The following is a 16,276-nucleotide window of genomic DNA, read 5'->3' as shown; positions in this document are numbered from 1 at the left end:
TAGCAATAAGCCGAAACACGTCCTAGTTTCAATATAGACTGTCCTTGGCAAACTTTATCTTAATCGGTGACCCGCACGTCAGACCTTCCCCTTGTAAGAAAGTGCTAAAGAAAGAAGAACAGGATTTAACGACATGGCCATAAAAGACTGAGCAAAAGCTCTAGATGGGGAAGGGAACCTGCCTCGCCTCGGCATTTGCTTGAAGCGATTCAGGGAAACCACGGAAAACCAAAATGCGGGTGGCCGGCTAGGGATTTTAACCGCTGCCCTTCCTAATGCGAGTCCAGTATCTAACCACTGCACCACCTCACTCGGTGAGACAGCTGTCTAGAGATCTGCCATATTCTTAGGTGGCGGATGCATCCCAGAATCTTGATGGCCAGTTTTTGCAGTGGACATCGTCTGCAAGAAATTCTACCGACAAAGGAGAAAAGTCCCATATGTATTATCTCGCCTAAAAGCCCCTGTATGTTTTGGACGCATCCGTCCAGTCACAAGAGGTGACACACCAAATACTCTTCAATTATTTAACGGCCGCCGATGAAACCACACGAGCAATAAACAAGACTCTAACATGTTCCTATGACTGTACGGAATATAATTTGTCATTCAGCGATATTGCGATGAGGAAATGCTTGTAATCTGAAATAGGATTCGTCAGTGAAGAACATATTCCTCGTTATTCATAGCGAAGTGGGTTACAACATACTTGTTTGAGAGATTCTCGGGTGTTGCTGATTAGCCTTATCAGGCTGGAATAATATGTACGGGAGACAAAAGATCCATCGAAGAACAGCGCGTTTCGTCACGGGTATTTTAACTGACGCAATAGAGTTACGGAAATGACCATAAAAGTCCAGTGGTAGACGACACAAAAGAGAGTTGTACGTCACCGAGATGTTTATAGTTTAAATTCCGGGAGTATACTTTCCACGAAGAATCGGGCAACACTACCTCTCGCATACGTCTCGTGGACTGACTACAACGAGAAAAAAAATCAGAAACTAGTGATCATATGGAGTTTGACCGATACTGCGCGCGTTATTCCCGGCTAGAACAGGAAAGGGGGTGGCAGTAATCAGAAGTACTCTCAGCCACACACCTTGAGGTGTCTTGCTAGGCAAAAGTTCAAATAGTCCGACCTTTACTTCCCGGATTCCACGAAAAATCAACACATTTATGCATTGTCGTCAGTGAGACACATGCTGCCAGACTGATGACACGCAAATCAACTGTTCTGGGCCTCGTCATTCCAGACATCGTTGGATTTCACCTTATAGTTCAGGCAAGATATTTTGCTATTGTGTATATTATTCTTTGGGGACCAAGTGCTGGCCTACGACAAACATTCCCCTATACTTACGAACTACCACCGAAGGCTCGAAATGTGACTTTCTTCCTCATTCAACGTTTATGACAGTATGGTCAATGTCTTATCTGCTACGACAATTCCAAGAAATGTTGCATGCAAAACTAGGTCAAAGTGGTGTCATAGTGGTACTAGGTCGTCTCCATACAGTACAGTCCCCACAAACTCCAACACACCACTGACACACAGCGGGTATCAAGCACTACTTAAAAACCCATCCAGTACTCTCCCAGTTCCGAAGCGTAAGTCTTTTTTGTAGAGACACCTAAACACGCGTTTAAAGTGATCCCTCGCCTTTCATTTCCAGTTTCCTTTTAGCCTTTATTATCAACGATTGCAGGCTAGAGTAGGTCAATATCCTAAAGTCATCATATGACACATTAAGAAGCTATTGCTGACACCATCCAGTAACTTTCTTTCGAGTACCTTTACCCATGAGACAGATGCTTTCGAAATCTCATCTTAATTTTACGTGATATTCGCTAATGAAGTCTTTAACAAGAAAAAATTAAAAAACGAATACGGAAAATTCGTTATGTACAATTTGAAACGGTCGCCGTATTTTGTTCACAACTGTCACACGTAAACCTTTTGGTGCTTCATAACAAAATGATTTTCTTTTTGTCCTAGGACTATAATGTTTCTGTTTCGACGACGCCTGTGAACTATATCCGTGCGTCTGATGAAAACATACTACCTGGACTATTAGCACTGCCAATAACCGTCGTACAACTGCGTGGGTTGCACTTTCTTTTAATGTTAAGAGGAAGAGAGCGACTGCAGTATCGCTCAAACGTCAACCGATATGCTAAGATCAAAACCAACAATTAAATCAGAGCCGTTTCTACAGCTACAGGACAGCAAACTATGCAGTGTACAATCAGGGTCGTATCTGGAATCCATAGACCCCTAGCTGAACCTGTGATGCGGGCCACATATGGGCAAATTTCATGGTATTGCTCAGAAAAAATTGCATTTTACAACAATTTTCGAATTAAAAGCCTATAACGCAGCGTTTAAGATTTATTATGTAATTCGTTGGCTATAGTGAATTGAGTTGCAGTATTGAGAGTGTTTGTCGTAGGCCAGTACAAAAAGTCCCCAAAAGTAACATTCCATAGCAGGAAGATATCTTGCCGTAACTATTAGGTGAAATCCAGCGATGACAGCAATGACACTGTCACGAGAGCGTACTTCTGCGTCTGGAGTATCTTCTTGGGTGACTTACTGTGCGTACGAGGCTCAGAACAGCTGATCTGTGCGTCAGTAGTCCGGCAGCTTGGATCTCATTGATGGCAATTCTGCAAAATGACGTCATTTAATCAGACGATTAACTGTCTGGTTATTTACTCATACTCTGTTTACAATTTTTTCCCTGTTCCCTAATATTTGACTGTTCTACAAAAGCAATGCTGCTGGGTACTTATGATCCGCGCTGAACTATCACAGCAGCCCGGTATGCCTAAGCTCCTATAAAAGATCTGGGCCACGGCTGTTAACTGGTCATCGAACCCAGCAGCTTCGTGTTCTGGGTGTCTGCAGCAGCTCACGCAACGCACAAAGAGCTTTTGTCGAGACAATAGTTAATGGAAGCACTAAGGACAGATAAGGGACACCACAGTCGACAAGAACGTACCGTTACCGTGTACGTCACCTGACTAGGCACGTCTGTAAACACCACGTGGACTCGTGAATTATTTGCAGCTTCAACGGCAGAGCAATCTCTTCCTTTTCAGCCCGTATCTTAATACTGTTTCTCTTGTCTGACACTGACATCTGCGTCAGAGGGTGAAAAGGCGCAGTTGTGAAGAAAAATAAATGTCAACATAATGGAGGCTAGCAAATGCGGGTAGAGTGCAAATCGATAACTCTGTCTCACGGTCTCTTTGTTCGTCATTGTTCAGAGTAATTGAGTCAAGAATCTTAAGAAAGTACTGCTCACACAACAATGAATTACCAAAATATAGAAATATTTCACGACTCATGAAGAAAATATTAGAAGTTTTGGAAATAAAGTAACAACGAAGTTTTCTTCAGAATTTGACCAACTATGGACCGTGTACAACTTAAGCGTTCTTGGCCATTCCTTTGCTCTGTGTCTAGAACCTCTTTATACTTTCATTTCTTTTCTTCCTCTTCTCCCATGAAATGTGATGAATGGACCATTTCTGTGGTTTCTCTCGAAGTCAATTTATGTTTTTTTTTACTTTGCTTCTGAATTATTCTGAATTTCTGATTGTTTTCAGTGTACTGACTGCTTTTTAATTATGTAATTGGAAATCCAATTTGAACCACTGCTTCCCAATTGTAACCATAATCTTTTCTATGTACATTTAGAATTCATCTTTTCTTCCAAATAGCAATTTTTATTTAAAATAAGACTCCATGCTTCGGAGTCGTCCTGCTCTTATAGTTGAATTACAGTGCCCGATTTTGGCCTTTTAGGATATCGCTCGTTTATTTCACCGGGTGTTTATAATTAAACTGCAGTTACTCACGGAGCTCCAGTGTGGGTTGAAATAATCTTACGGCAGGGAAACTTTGTAGATGTTCTAATACATTAATGCGGAACATATTTACGCTCGGAAGTAAGTCCCATTTTGATCATTAGGTGCTAATCTGCCGCTACACAGCATCACGCCAATAAATCCGGTGTGTTAGCAGCGGTTAATAATAAAATCAACATTTTCTGCTCACGTCCCGTTCCTAATCCACTACATATGAAAACATTTCTACGCGTCTTTCTTGCACACACAGCATCAGATTTGTACCTGTTTGCCAAAATTGGAATTATTTTTTTCCAGCATAAATCGGTTCCGCATTAACCCATTAGAATATCTACCAAGTTTCGCTGCCATACGATAATTACACTGGACCTCTGTGAGAAGCTGCACTTACATTAAAGTCACCCTGTGCCCGTTCCGTGTTAGTTTCTAAATAAAATCTACTTGTATGGCTCTTCCTTTGATTTCCTCCTTATCCAGTCGATTGTGCTACATCCTGTCTGAAGCGTCTGAATTTATATGTCTCCTAATATTCCTGTACTTTACCTGCAGTGCTTGTGTTATTACAACACAGAAAACGTAACAGAAAATCGAAGCGGTGAGTGCTATACTTTCAAGAAATTTATAGAACGGTCGAAAATGAAATAACGAAAACTATCTTGAAACATCTTTGGGGTAAAAACAGTTGACGTGCACCCGGATTCTATAGGTCAGGAAAGACTTGAAAAGAAACAAAATAAGTTCAATCCCGCGTCCGGCCATCCCGATTTAGGTTTTCCGTGATTTTCCTAAATCGCTCCAGGCAAATGCCGGGATGGTTCCTTTCAAATGGCACGGCCGACTTCCTTCCCCGTCCTTCCCTAATCCGATGAGACCGATGACCTCGCTGCCTGGTCTCCTCCTCCCCCCCCCCCCCCCAAAAAAAAAACAACAACAAGTTTTTAAAATTTAAAATTTCTAAGACAGGAAGGAAAACAAAACTGGCACAAACTGGTCTTGAGAAAGGAAGAAGTAACAGTCAAGGAATACAAGACGAAAAGAAAGGAACAACGAAAACTGAAATGAAGTTTAAATGTGATCTTTAGAAGGCCTTAACGCAGGAAAGATGATATACCTGTAGATATACGGCAACGGATATAGGCACCAGCCGTTGGAAAGTTGTGTGTGGCATACAGTCAGCCGGCGGCATTGACGATATTTACTCACCCGAGGATGACAAGCTCGCCATATTTCACTAGTGTCTTCGGCTTGTCTGACGGAGTCGGTTCTTGTTCTTCTAATATAGGTGGATCTGTACCATCGGACCTGAGAATGAAGAAAAATGAAATTAACAGCAATAATGTATTGTTTGGTACGCATCTTAAATTATCACAAAAATCATAAGTTGCATCCACGTTGCACTGACAATGACTGACATATATTCCCACATGTGAACAGTTCACTTCTTACTGAGATTAATCACTTGAAGCAAGAGGGCATGCTTCAAGAGATTAATTATTGTTTAATATATTATTTACAAATAACGTGTTGGTGTCATCTGCGACGACAATATAAGGACGAAAAAAAACAGATTGAAGAAATATATGAACGCGATCGTCACTAAAGCAAATGTTCGCTAAAACACCTGTTCTTTCTTTATTTGACTCTTTACTAAAGTACAGCATACAGGAACGAGTACTAAAGTTACTTCTTCGCGAGTAAAATGAGAAGAAGTGTTTTCTTCCTTCCTATGAAGCTTATGTGTGCAATTACTAGAAGAAACGTGACAGTGTAAATGTAAGTTACAGGTATTAATTCCTTAAAACACGGTGATTCAATCAAAAGCGTGTATATAGGGTGTCCCACGAGGAGTAGTCAGTATTCAGGAATATGTCAAAAATGCTCATTTGAAGCAAAGAAACTTTATATGTATATATGCCCTACTCCAAATGTTTTTGAAGGTAGAACACAATGAGATTATGGAGCTTATGACTTTAAAGATAACTGGTTTAAATTACATATAAGAAACAGAATGCAAGAAGTTATGCTCAATAGTTCATACAATGTTGATAGAATAAACAATTTTAGTGATCGGGGAGAAATCAAAATTGGTGTCCCACACAGTTCAATTTTGGGACCAACCATACCTATTGCTATAGCACGGAGGCATCCCGGGCAAAGAGGTAGTTTGGGCTAGAAAAAGCGTCGAAGAGGATGGATGGGAACACACACACACACACACACACACACACACACACACACACACACACACACACAAGCGCGCGCGCGCGCGCTCGCCACTAACGAAAAAACAAATTCACATTAAAAGTGATCTACTCAAAAGCAAATTCACATTAAACGTGATCTATCTCGGAAAACATTCGGATAGGTCATCTGTATATTTGCACAACGCCATCCCATGACTTGTTACCTCACTTTACGTGCCTTTTAGCGAGATAACAAGCAAACCAATGCAGTGGCTAGCTAGCAAAATGGTTCAAATGGCTCTGAGCACTATGGGACTTAACTTCTGAGGTCGTCAATCCCCTAGAACTTAGAACTACTTAAACCTAACTAACCTAAGGCCACCACATGCCCGAGGCAGGATTCGAACCTGCGACTGTAGCGGTCGCGCGGTTCCAGACTGAAGCGCCTAGACCCGGTCGGCCACTGCGGCCGGCGGCTAGCTAGCAGCTTCACACTTTACCTGCCGTTTTTGAAATACGATTATTATTTTTGTTTTTCCTTTATCTACCCGGATCCGTAGAAGATTCCTACACTAATGTTTTCCAGTGTATATTGAAATAACTTTGTCCTTGTTTGTCTACTAGTTGTATGTCTGGTAAACGAATTACAAAAAACGAATAAACAAATGGATAAATTATTGAAATCGTTTTCGGTGACATTCCTGTAGTGTATATTGATACATCATCAACTGCAATTTCCAGTTTTCGAAAAAGTGGTATGTTACGCGTGGTTTGCGCAAAATTATTGCCAACACGTGTAACCTTCAGCAGTGTTGAAGTTTCTTTCCCAAGTGAGAGTCATACGAAGAAATGTCATTGTGGCAAACCTGCATTCGCGCGATGCTCGTGGTTTTCGGAATTTCTGTGTTTCGATTGTTTCTGCGATCGCTGTCACCCATGGGAGTGCACCAAATCTTCCAGAGGAATCAACATATGAATAAAATATAAGAATTATGAACTGTTACACCTGTAACAATGAAATATAAGAGTACGATAATTTAAAAATATTACTACCGCTGAAAATATCAAACAATAAGTGTATGGCATCCATCGTGACACCAATTCGTAATTTTAAAATTACTACAACATTCTTGTATCCCCTAACTTAATAAGAAACATTCGTGTAGTAACCTTCTACGGATATGGGTAGATAAACGAAAGACACAACGAAAACAGTGGGTTTCGAACACGGAACGCAGAAGTGAAAGGCCGCCACGCTAGCCACTATGCCACCAGCTTGGCTTCGTTTGTTGCGCGCTAAAAGGATCTAAATTACGTGGAAAACTGGGACGATCTTTTTCTCAGAATCAGTGGAGTATATACGGATAAGTCGAGACACGTGTTCGCTTATTTTGGATCCTCTTCCACTGAGGAAACGTTCTGGGAAATCTAGTTATGGCACTTACCGTTTTCTCCTCGTTAGCCGAGGTCGCTAACGCACGCGTGCACACAGGCGCTCGACTAGGGGGTAGCCAGTTCGAAGTAATTTTCATTTGCGTGACAGTTGATGGAGTTCCGTTCGTCAGACTGTCCCTTTTGTGCTATCCGAGAGAAACAGGCTATGCGCCAGCACCGGGATTGAGCCTGTCGTCATGCGTAACAGAAGCTACAATCATAGTCATCCACGCAATTCAGATTCACCCATGACATTCTGAGAAGTCGAGCATATAACTCCGTCATTTCCCAGGCAGCAGTTGTGGGACTCTCGAATCACCCCTCAGTGCTCAGTTCCAGAGTATGAGACTGACTCACTTTATTCAGTACAGACAAGGAGACACCATATTCAACAATGTGAAAGTAAGAGAGGGAAGTATACAGAGGCAAAGCGTTTTTTATGATATTTTAGGTGGTGCTGGACCGTGATCCTTCAGAATATCAATTAAAAATACGGTTCTTTTAGTAGTATGGCTCACTGCCAGACAAAAATCTAAGAGACTGGCGGCGCTTCAGTAAACGGTCAGTCGGAAGAATTTTATCTGTCATTTCTTTCATCCTTGGCAATGTCTGCTAATGTGATAAAACGCCGAGTTGCGCCGTGGTTGAGAGTTCATGTTAACCTATAGGTACCATCACAGTATACTACCTCCAATCGGAGATGTACAAATCCTCCTCCTAGACGTGCACCGGAGCAGAATGGTTAAGGCAGGTCAACATGGGTTTCCGAAGGCTGGAAAGCTTTATGAGTCAGTTCTGCCTGCTGCACCTGCTAACAGGGCGTCTAGGCAGGTGCATGTCTGCGTTATTAGTTTCACTGCAGCTTATTTATCATAACGGTGGGACAAGCAAAATGAACATACCAAAATTAAAGAAGAACGAGGAGAAATTAAGATTTGGATACTATGTATCAGTCACGAAACACAACCCAAGCCCAAGAAGGGAAAAGTTTTTTGTGTGTGCATTAGGCACCTTTAAATAAATCGGAAGGTGTTTCGCAATGCAGAATCTATAAAAAGTTACTCAACACTCATTCGGGAACTTCGATTATGTTACGAACGTGTTTGTATATTTGACCAGCAGTTTCCTCACTACATAAATATTTTGAAGGACAAAAACTTAGTGGCTGCCCAGAGTGTGGAAATGTATACTAAGGACTTGAGGCCATTTAGCAGTAGATGGGCTTTCTAAATTTAGGGGAAACATTTCCTGAAATAGGAAGAAAAAATGGCCCAGTTGATATTAAGAACCACATCTTGGTGGTATGCAATTTAATGCCAAAAAAGCTTAGTCTGAAAAAAAAGCTGTTTCTTTCAGATATCTACTTTTTAGATTAAAATAATACGAAAAGCGAACTTCGTGTTTGATAAAATGCATTTGGGGAATTTAGAATGAACTATTTTGGCCACTTAGAATGAATTTAGCGAACCCGCAATACGCATCATGGTAACTGGGGTGATATTTGGTTGAGACTGGACTACCTAAAGTTTATTTCAGTTGGCACTGCAGTGCAACAGACGTCTTTAACTTCTTAGGTGCACACGGTGTCGACTTTCAGCAGTGGTTATGCTTACAACAGCAAACATGTCTTAATATAACCCGATTATGGTTCGGACTAAAAGGAGCCAGTAGTAATCGAAGGAGGGTGAAGTTACAGACAAAAACCATTCCTGTCGAAGTAAACAAATAGGCCCGAAATAGGCCGAAAAGGAGAAAAGGAAAACAACTGACAAATAAAATGCACCATTTTCTGATGCACAATGACCCAAAATTAACATATATTTCATTGAGCCTCATCTCATGATACTCGTAAAAGACGACTTCCGAACCCTAGTCGTAAAACTACAACGAAACCTCTGCCACCAATAGGATCGATGTGATGTTCACATCACACTTCGTGTTTATTACAGCTTTACCTTTTATTAGGAGAGCACTCACTACCTGCTTCAAATCAACTGCAGATATTGCCTATACTACGCCTTTTCTTGGAGTAGTACTGCGCGGTAGGGAATCTTTACCGTAAAGGACTGACGAAGTACATCGAAAAAGTTCAGAGAAGGTTAGCCCGTTCTGCATATTTACGAAATAGGGGAGAGAGAGAATCGCGGATATGATACGTGAGTTGGGGCGCAATCATTAAAAACACAGGCTTTTTCATCGCGAAACTGCGATCATCGTCTTTCTCCACCAAACGCCAAAATATTTTGCCAATTGGCACCTACATAGGGACAAATGACCACCGTGTTAAAATAAGACAAATCAAAGCTCACATGGAAATATTTAGGTGTTCGTTCTTCCCACGTGCAATTCTATAGTGGAAAGGTAGAGAGGTCTGATAGTAGTTTGTACACCCTCTGCCCTCTCAGTTTTGAAGTAATGATAGATACTGTCATGGGGAAAGGTGTTCATACACTGTCGTTCATACAGAATAAAATTTTTTTATTAGAGCTAGACATAATCAGATATGTTACTTGGAACACTAACAGTATGGGGGTTTCCTTGCGATTCCGTTAAACGTAAAAGGATTAACTAAATTAACCTTCCGCAAAAACTACACATATATTCTTTACCAGCTGGCTTCACACAGTGGGGGAAAAAGTTTTCATACATACAAAGAAAACTACAATGAAGGATACATTAATACAATGACGATCTTAATACTTTGTAGGGATTCCTCTTGTATGTCTCACTTCTTTTAACATCTTTGGCATGGGATGAAACAGTGTTTTTTTTTTTGTTAGTCTCAGAGGAAATACTTATCGATTCTTGTTGCGGACACGGTTTCAGAGCAATCTTACTTTGTATTTCAGGTTTTCTAACCATTCTTGCAAGCATACTTCAAAGATGTTCAGTTGGACTGAGGTGTGCGCTGTGTGTTGGAAACTTGGGAAGTATGGTACAACAACCACAGACGAACAATTTCCGCTGTATTCTTAGGGTCACTGTTTTCTTGAAAGTAGTCTTTTTCTTTTGCAGATTTTCCCTCAGGATATTTGAATACTGAAATCTATCCAAGTTATCTTCAACAAAAACAATCTGCCCAACACAAGTTTTGACCCTACATCCTCATAACATATTTCCTCTACCGCCGTACTTTAATGTGGGTTGAATGTGTGTGGTACATAGCTCAGTATTCGGTCGTCTTAACACCAAAATTTTGCTATTATCTACAAAATTATATCTACTTTCATATGTGAATAGTACATTGCCTCAGAAACTTGCTTATATGCTCTCGAGCAGATTCAAGTCTCGATTTCTCGTTCTTGCTGACATACGATTTTATTCTAGGTACCCTAGCTCCATAATCTGCACTAATTAAAATAGAGCGACCAGCCCTTGGTGTGATTACCTTCCTGAACTGATTATTTACATGCGCGATCAGTGCAGAAGCTGTCAAGCTAGGATCATTTTTGACATCCCTTATGAACATATTTCGTTGTCTTTACGTTACCTTCTGCGCTCAGCCTCTTCTTTCAATATTAATGAGAGTTCTTTCTCTAAATCGCGATACTACGGACTGCACGACTGCTTGGCTTCTTCGAATAGTATCAGCTATTTCTGAATATAGATTTTCCCCTTTCATATTGAGAGATAACTATTTGCCTTTACTGTACAATTGTTTGCTTCCATTTGCGTCGCATTTCGCTGTCGCATGGCATTCACCGCATATCAGAACCAACATGCACGTGGTGCAGCTTGCCACTGAAGGCCTTCCTTGCTGCAGAGGGTTCGTTAATCATTTCCGTGTTTACATTTCTAGTACTTCATGAGTACTTTTACTCCTACTGTGTGAAGCTAGGTGGTACAGAATTTTTATTTACTTGTTGCAGAAGGCCAAGTTAGTTAAATCTTTTATATGTTCCGATTAGGAAGGAAACCTCATACTGTTAGCTTACCAAATTACATTTCTGTTTGTTATCTGTAGTTCTAGTAAGGAAAGTTATTCTACATGAACAACGGTCTATGAATACTTTTTTCCAAGTCTTTCGATAGGAATCCAAGATGGAGCTCCCTGGAAAAGTGGCCGTGCGTGCTACCAGCTCGCGGCGTTGTTTACTGTGCGCCGCCGCATTATACCAGCGCGGGCTCCGCGGAACTGAAAAGCAAGCGCGAGGAAGGCGGGCGTCCGTGTTGTTGCCGCTTCCGGGAAAACAAAGGCGGCTGCTCGGGACGTGACTCAACGCCGCTCAGCCGCGCTGCTGAGTCAGCCGGTGTCCTCAACCCTCGGCAGAGTGCTGCGTAATTACCGCCCGCTCTGCAAGGTTACAAGGAATTTTAATTTCTGTTCTTACAAATGAGTGTTCCAAGGCTCAACTAACAAATTCCTCGCAAGATATGTCTTTCCTGTAACAGCTCTGACGAATTCGCTCCGTCAAAATTCCCACTCATACCACCAGTGTATGAACTCGTATTTCTAAGTGCACTGACGGCACTACAATCTATTACCGATAAGAGGAAATTGCGGAGAAATGGTCCAGCCACAGCCTAGAGAGTTGGTTCCAGAATGAACTTCCACTCTGCAGCCGAGTGCGCGCTGATTTGAAACTTCCTGGCAGATTCAACTGTATTCTGGACCGGAACTCTGATCTGGGACCTTTTCCTTTCGCCAGAAACTGCTCTACTAATTGAGCTATCCATGCACGACTTACCGCTTTCAAATGGTTCAAGTGGCTCTGAGCACTATGGGACTTCACTTCTAAGGGCATCAGTCCCCTAGAACTTCGAACTACTTAAACCTAACTAACCTAAGGACATCACACACATCCATGCCCGAGGCAGGATTCGAACCTGCGACCGTAGCGGTCGCGCGGCTCCAGACTGTAGCGCCTAGAACCGCTCGGCCACAACGGCCGGCTCTTACCGCTCTACTTCCGCCACTACCTCTCTTTTACCTTGCAAATTTCACTATAGCTAAGATCTTTATCCTTTACTTATCACTTCTTTTATCTATGACAATGTTAGGCAATGAGGAAAATGCCGAGTTCGGGATCCACATTGAAGCGGAAGTTTCCCTAAAACTGGCTGGGTTAGTCATTTCAAAGGTCAGAGGAACCCAATGGCATACTATTTCCAATAGGACCATGCGCAGTAAAGCACTGTGGTGTCCAAATTAACCCTCGGACTGATACAAGCTCAATCTATTAACACTCTGCACTCCGTTCTCGTGGATATCCTGCGGGCATAGCACTCCTGGAAGAAAAAACGTTCCTTCCCGGTCTTAAATTCCTTTCCCGATTTTAATTTACTTTCTTCCCCGAGCGCTAGTCCCTCGAAGTAAGCAGGAGTACTTCTGTTCAGTTTGGGAGGTAAGAGATGTAGCACTGGCGGCAGAAAAGCTGTGAACGAGGGTCGTGACTCTTTCTTAGACAGTTCATTCGGTAGAGCATTTACCTGCGACGGGCAGAAGTCTGAAGTTAGAGTCTGGAGGCAGCACCCAGTTTTAATCTGCTAGCAAGTTTCGAATTAGCGTACATTTCCCACTGCAGAGTGAAAAATAATGTTGTGTTTATTTAGATTGCCATCATTTGCAGTGCAGGGCGGACGCTTCAACGTGGCCCTTTTAGGTAGAGAGAACTATGGCTGCATGAGACGCTGGTAGAGGTCACGCCTCTATTACCCAGTTTCCGACACTTCGAAGCAATTGCGCGGCATCCGTTACAAACTACTTTGTGTATTCCGTTTGAAGCTGCTCCTTTTCTTATTCTGCAGAGAGTGAAGAAACTGACCCATCATGGACTTCGAGCATGAATCTCACGACAACAGTAGTGATTATGCTTCTCCGAAACTAGACCTGACACGCGGTCATAGCCATCGCCAAGGTACTGATTTATGCTACCAGCCCTGCGACGGGGCCGCGGGACTGTGTCGATTTAAGCTATCATCATTGTTCACCCTCGAGACTGACTGGCACGTTTAAGATGATCTCACTATAGCTGTTATACTCGTACTAACCACCCACGACATTACTGCACTTTGCCTCCAATGCCCGTCATCGGGAATACGCGGTGTTACAGGAAACAGGGTGGCGACCGAGGAAAACACATCACCCATCGCATTGTGAAAGATTTCAAGAGAGTTGTGAATATACTAACTAGGGATTCAACGTGTCCTCTTGAAACATAAATACATAAATTCACAATGAGCCAACAGGAGCACGGTCACTCCCAAGTGCAACATTATGGTCGAGCTTATGCAGTTCCACTAACAATGTTAACAGTGTTACTGTGCGAGAGGCTTGGGACTGGTGACTCAATAATAATTCAAAAATTCTCCTTTCCGATGAGAGGCGGGGTCACTGTCTCCATGTTCACTTGAGCATCGCTAACATTAAACTTGCTCTTGAGTCACGGTAATATTACTGTGCGCAGTGCAATTTCTTGCATGGGTTGTCCTACCAGCAGGTAACGCAACTGATTTCGTCGGGTGTCGCATTGTAGGCTGTGTATGTTCTTAATAGAAAGATGACATTGAGATCTGGGATGGAGACAAATGAAGTATGACAAAGATTAAATGTTTATTAACCTGTGCTAACAAATACGGGAAAAAAACTGTCAACTTCAAAACTTGCGAAGAGGAGTAATAAGCACCGACGAATAGTGATGCTTCTTTGTACAGAAAATCGAAACGCATCTGGCGTAATGCAATATCCGCCCAAGACGGAAAAAAATAGTAATTAACTTAAAGATCTTCACTGCGACTGGTGGCTCAGTGGGTAAGTGCTAGACTACAAATCCTAAAGGTCTGTGTGACGATGCCCAGTTATAGCTAAGATCTTTATCTCTTACTTATCACTTCTTTTATCTATGACAATGTTAGGCAATGAGGAAAATGCAGAGTTCGGGACCCACGTTAAAGTGGAAGTTTCCCTAAAACTGACTGGGTTAGTCAGTTCGAAGGTCAGAGGAACGCAATGGCATAACATTTCGAATAGGACCATGCGTAGTAAAGCACTGTGGTATTCAAATTAACCCTCGGACTGATACAAGCTCAGTTTATTAACACTCCGCACTCCTTGTTTTTCAAGCCCCAGCGGCCCCCTTTCCAGTAGGGTTGTCAAAACTGTAAATAAGGCAACGGAAGGCTGTTCTTCGTCGAAGGCTGCTTTGTGGGCCAGGTCGAGGACTACGGTCAGGTACGACGTCTCATTATCGTCAGTCGTCGTTTTACCACTGCACAACTGCGTACGTATTTCCAGCAGATATCGCGATCGTCCTTGGAAACAAGCACGTAGCATCTGCCACGTAAAATTACGCGACAGGTGAGTACCGAAGGTATCTTCCACCAACAAATTGAAAGCCATCTATAGTAATACTATGTACCACTTGGGAAGTATTAACATTACGGCGAACAACAACTCCTTGGACACGAACGTCACTTGCGAACAAGAATCGGTTGCTTACTTCCATACCGGAAGGCAGGCAGATGTCGTTGCATCGGCGTCATAGTTGACCTTCCTGCACGATCATGGTCCGAGAGGGTCTACATCTACATTTATACTCCGCAAGCCACCCAACGGTGTGTGGCGGAGGACACTTTTAAGTGCCACAGGCATTACCTCCCTTTTCTGTTCCAGTCGCGTATGGTTCGCGGGAAGAACGACTGTCGAAGCCTCCGTGCACGCTCGAATCTCTCTAATTTTACATTCGTGATCTCCTCGGAAGGTATAAGTAGGGGGAAGCAATATATTCGATACCTCATCTGGAAACGCACCCTCTCGAAACCTGGACAGCAAGCTACACCGCGATGCAGAGCGCCTCTCTTTCAGAGTCTGCCACTTGAGTTTGCTAAACATCTCCGTAACGCTATCACGCTTACCAAATAACCCTGTGACGAAACGCGCCGCTCTTCTTTGGATCTTCTCTATCTCCTCTGTCAACCCGACCTGGTACGGATCCCACACTGATGAGCATACTGAAGTATAGGTCGAACAAATGTTTTGTAAGCCACCTGCTTTGTTGATGGACTACATTTTCTAAGGACTCTCCCACTGAATCTCAACCTGGTACCCGCCTTACCAACAATTAATTTTATATGATCATTCCACTTCAAATCGTTCCGTACACATACTCCCAGATATTTTGCAGAAGTAACTGCTACCAGTGTTTGTTCTATCATATAATCATACAATAAACGATCATTCTTTCTTGGTGCAATGGTAAGAAATTTTGAGAGCGATGGCTCAATCCTCCAGTCCGGTCATCCAGATTTAGCTTTTCTTTGGTTTCCCTAGATGGCTTTAACCAAATACCGGGATGGTTCCTCTGAGAACGACATGGACTATTTCCTTACCCATCCTTTCCCGAGTCAAGTTTGTGCTTAGTCTGCCATAACCTGGTAGTCGGCGGGACGTTGAAGTTAAATCTTCCTTCCTTCTGTTAAGACTGCATCGACGCAGGAATGGATGTGTACTGTGCCCTGCTAATAGAAGAGTATTTCCTTGTTTACGTGTAGGTAAATTGAAGGTGGATTTAGGGGGGGGGGGGGGGGGGGAAAGGAATGAAAGTGGAAGGGATTACTGATGTCAGCTGCATCGAGACATTATGCGGAATCAGCGGCGGCGAGTGAAAATTTGTGCCAGACCGGGATTCGAACACGAGCTCTCCTACTTACTAGACAGGTGCGTTAACCACTGTGCCATCCGGAACACAGTGTTATCGCAACTGTGTTGACTATCTCGGCACGCCTCACGGCCGATCCACATTCCCACGGAGCGCCACGTATCTGCAGTCCCTGTGAACTTCCTC

At 42.7% G+C, this 16,276-nt stretch overlaps 1 protein-coding gene across 3 annotated transcripts in view; it reads right to left on the bottom strand.

Annotated features, from left to right (window-relative positions):
• LOC124612940 (protein pellino) overlaps window positions 1-16,276 on the bottom strand; it is a 440,385-nt gene that overhangs the window by 179,233 nt on the left and 244,876 nt on the right. For all 3 annotated transcript variants that reach the window (XM_047141442.1, XM_047141441.1, XM_047141443.1), the window contains exon 2: window positions 5,080-5,178. In XM_047141442.1, coding sequence (XP_046997398.1) covers window positions 5,080-5,178 — 99 coding nt within the window. The remainder of the gene's footprint in view (window positions 1-5,079; window positions 5,179-16,276) is intronic.

This window comes from Schistocerca americana, chromosome 4, assembly GCF_021461395.2.
Source record: "Schistocerca americana isolate TAMUIC-IGC-003095 chromosome 4, iqSchAmer2.1, whole genome shotgun sequence".
In the NCBI taxonomy this organism is placed as follows: domain Eukaryota; kingdom Metazoa; phylum Arthropoda; class Insecta; order Orthoptera; family Acrididae; genus Schistocerca; species Schistocerca americana.
Note: the sequence above shows the minus strand (reverse complement) of the source record. Positions and strands in the feature narration are given on the sequence as shown.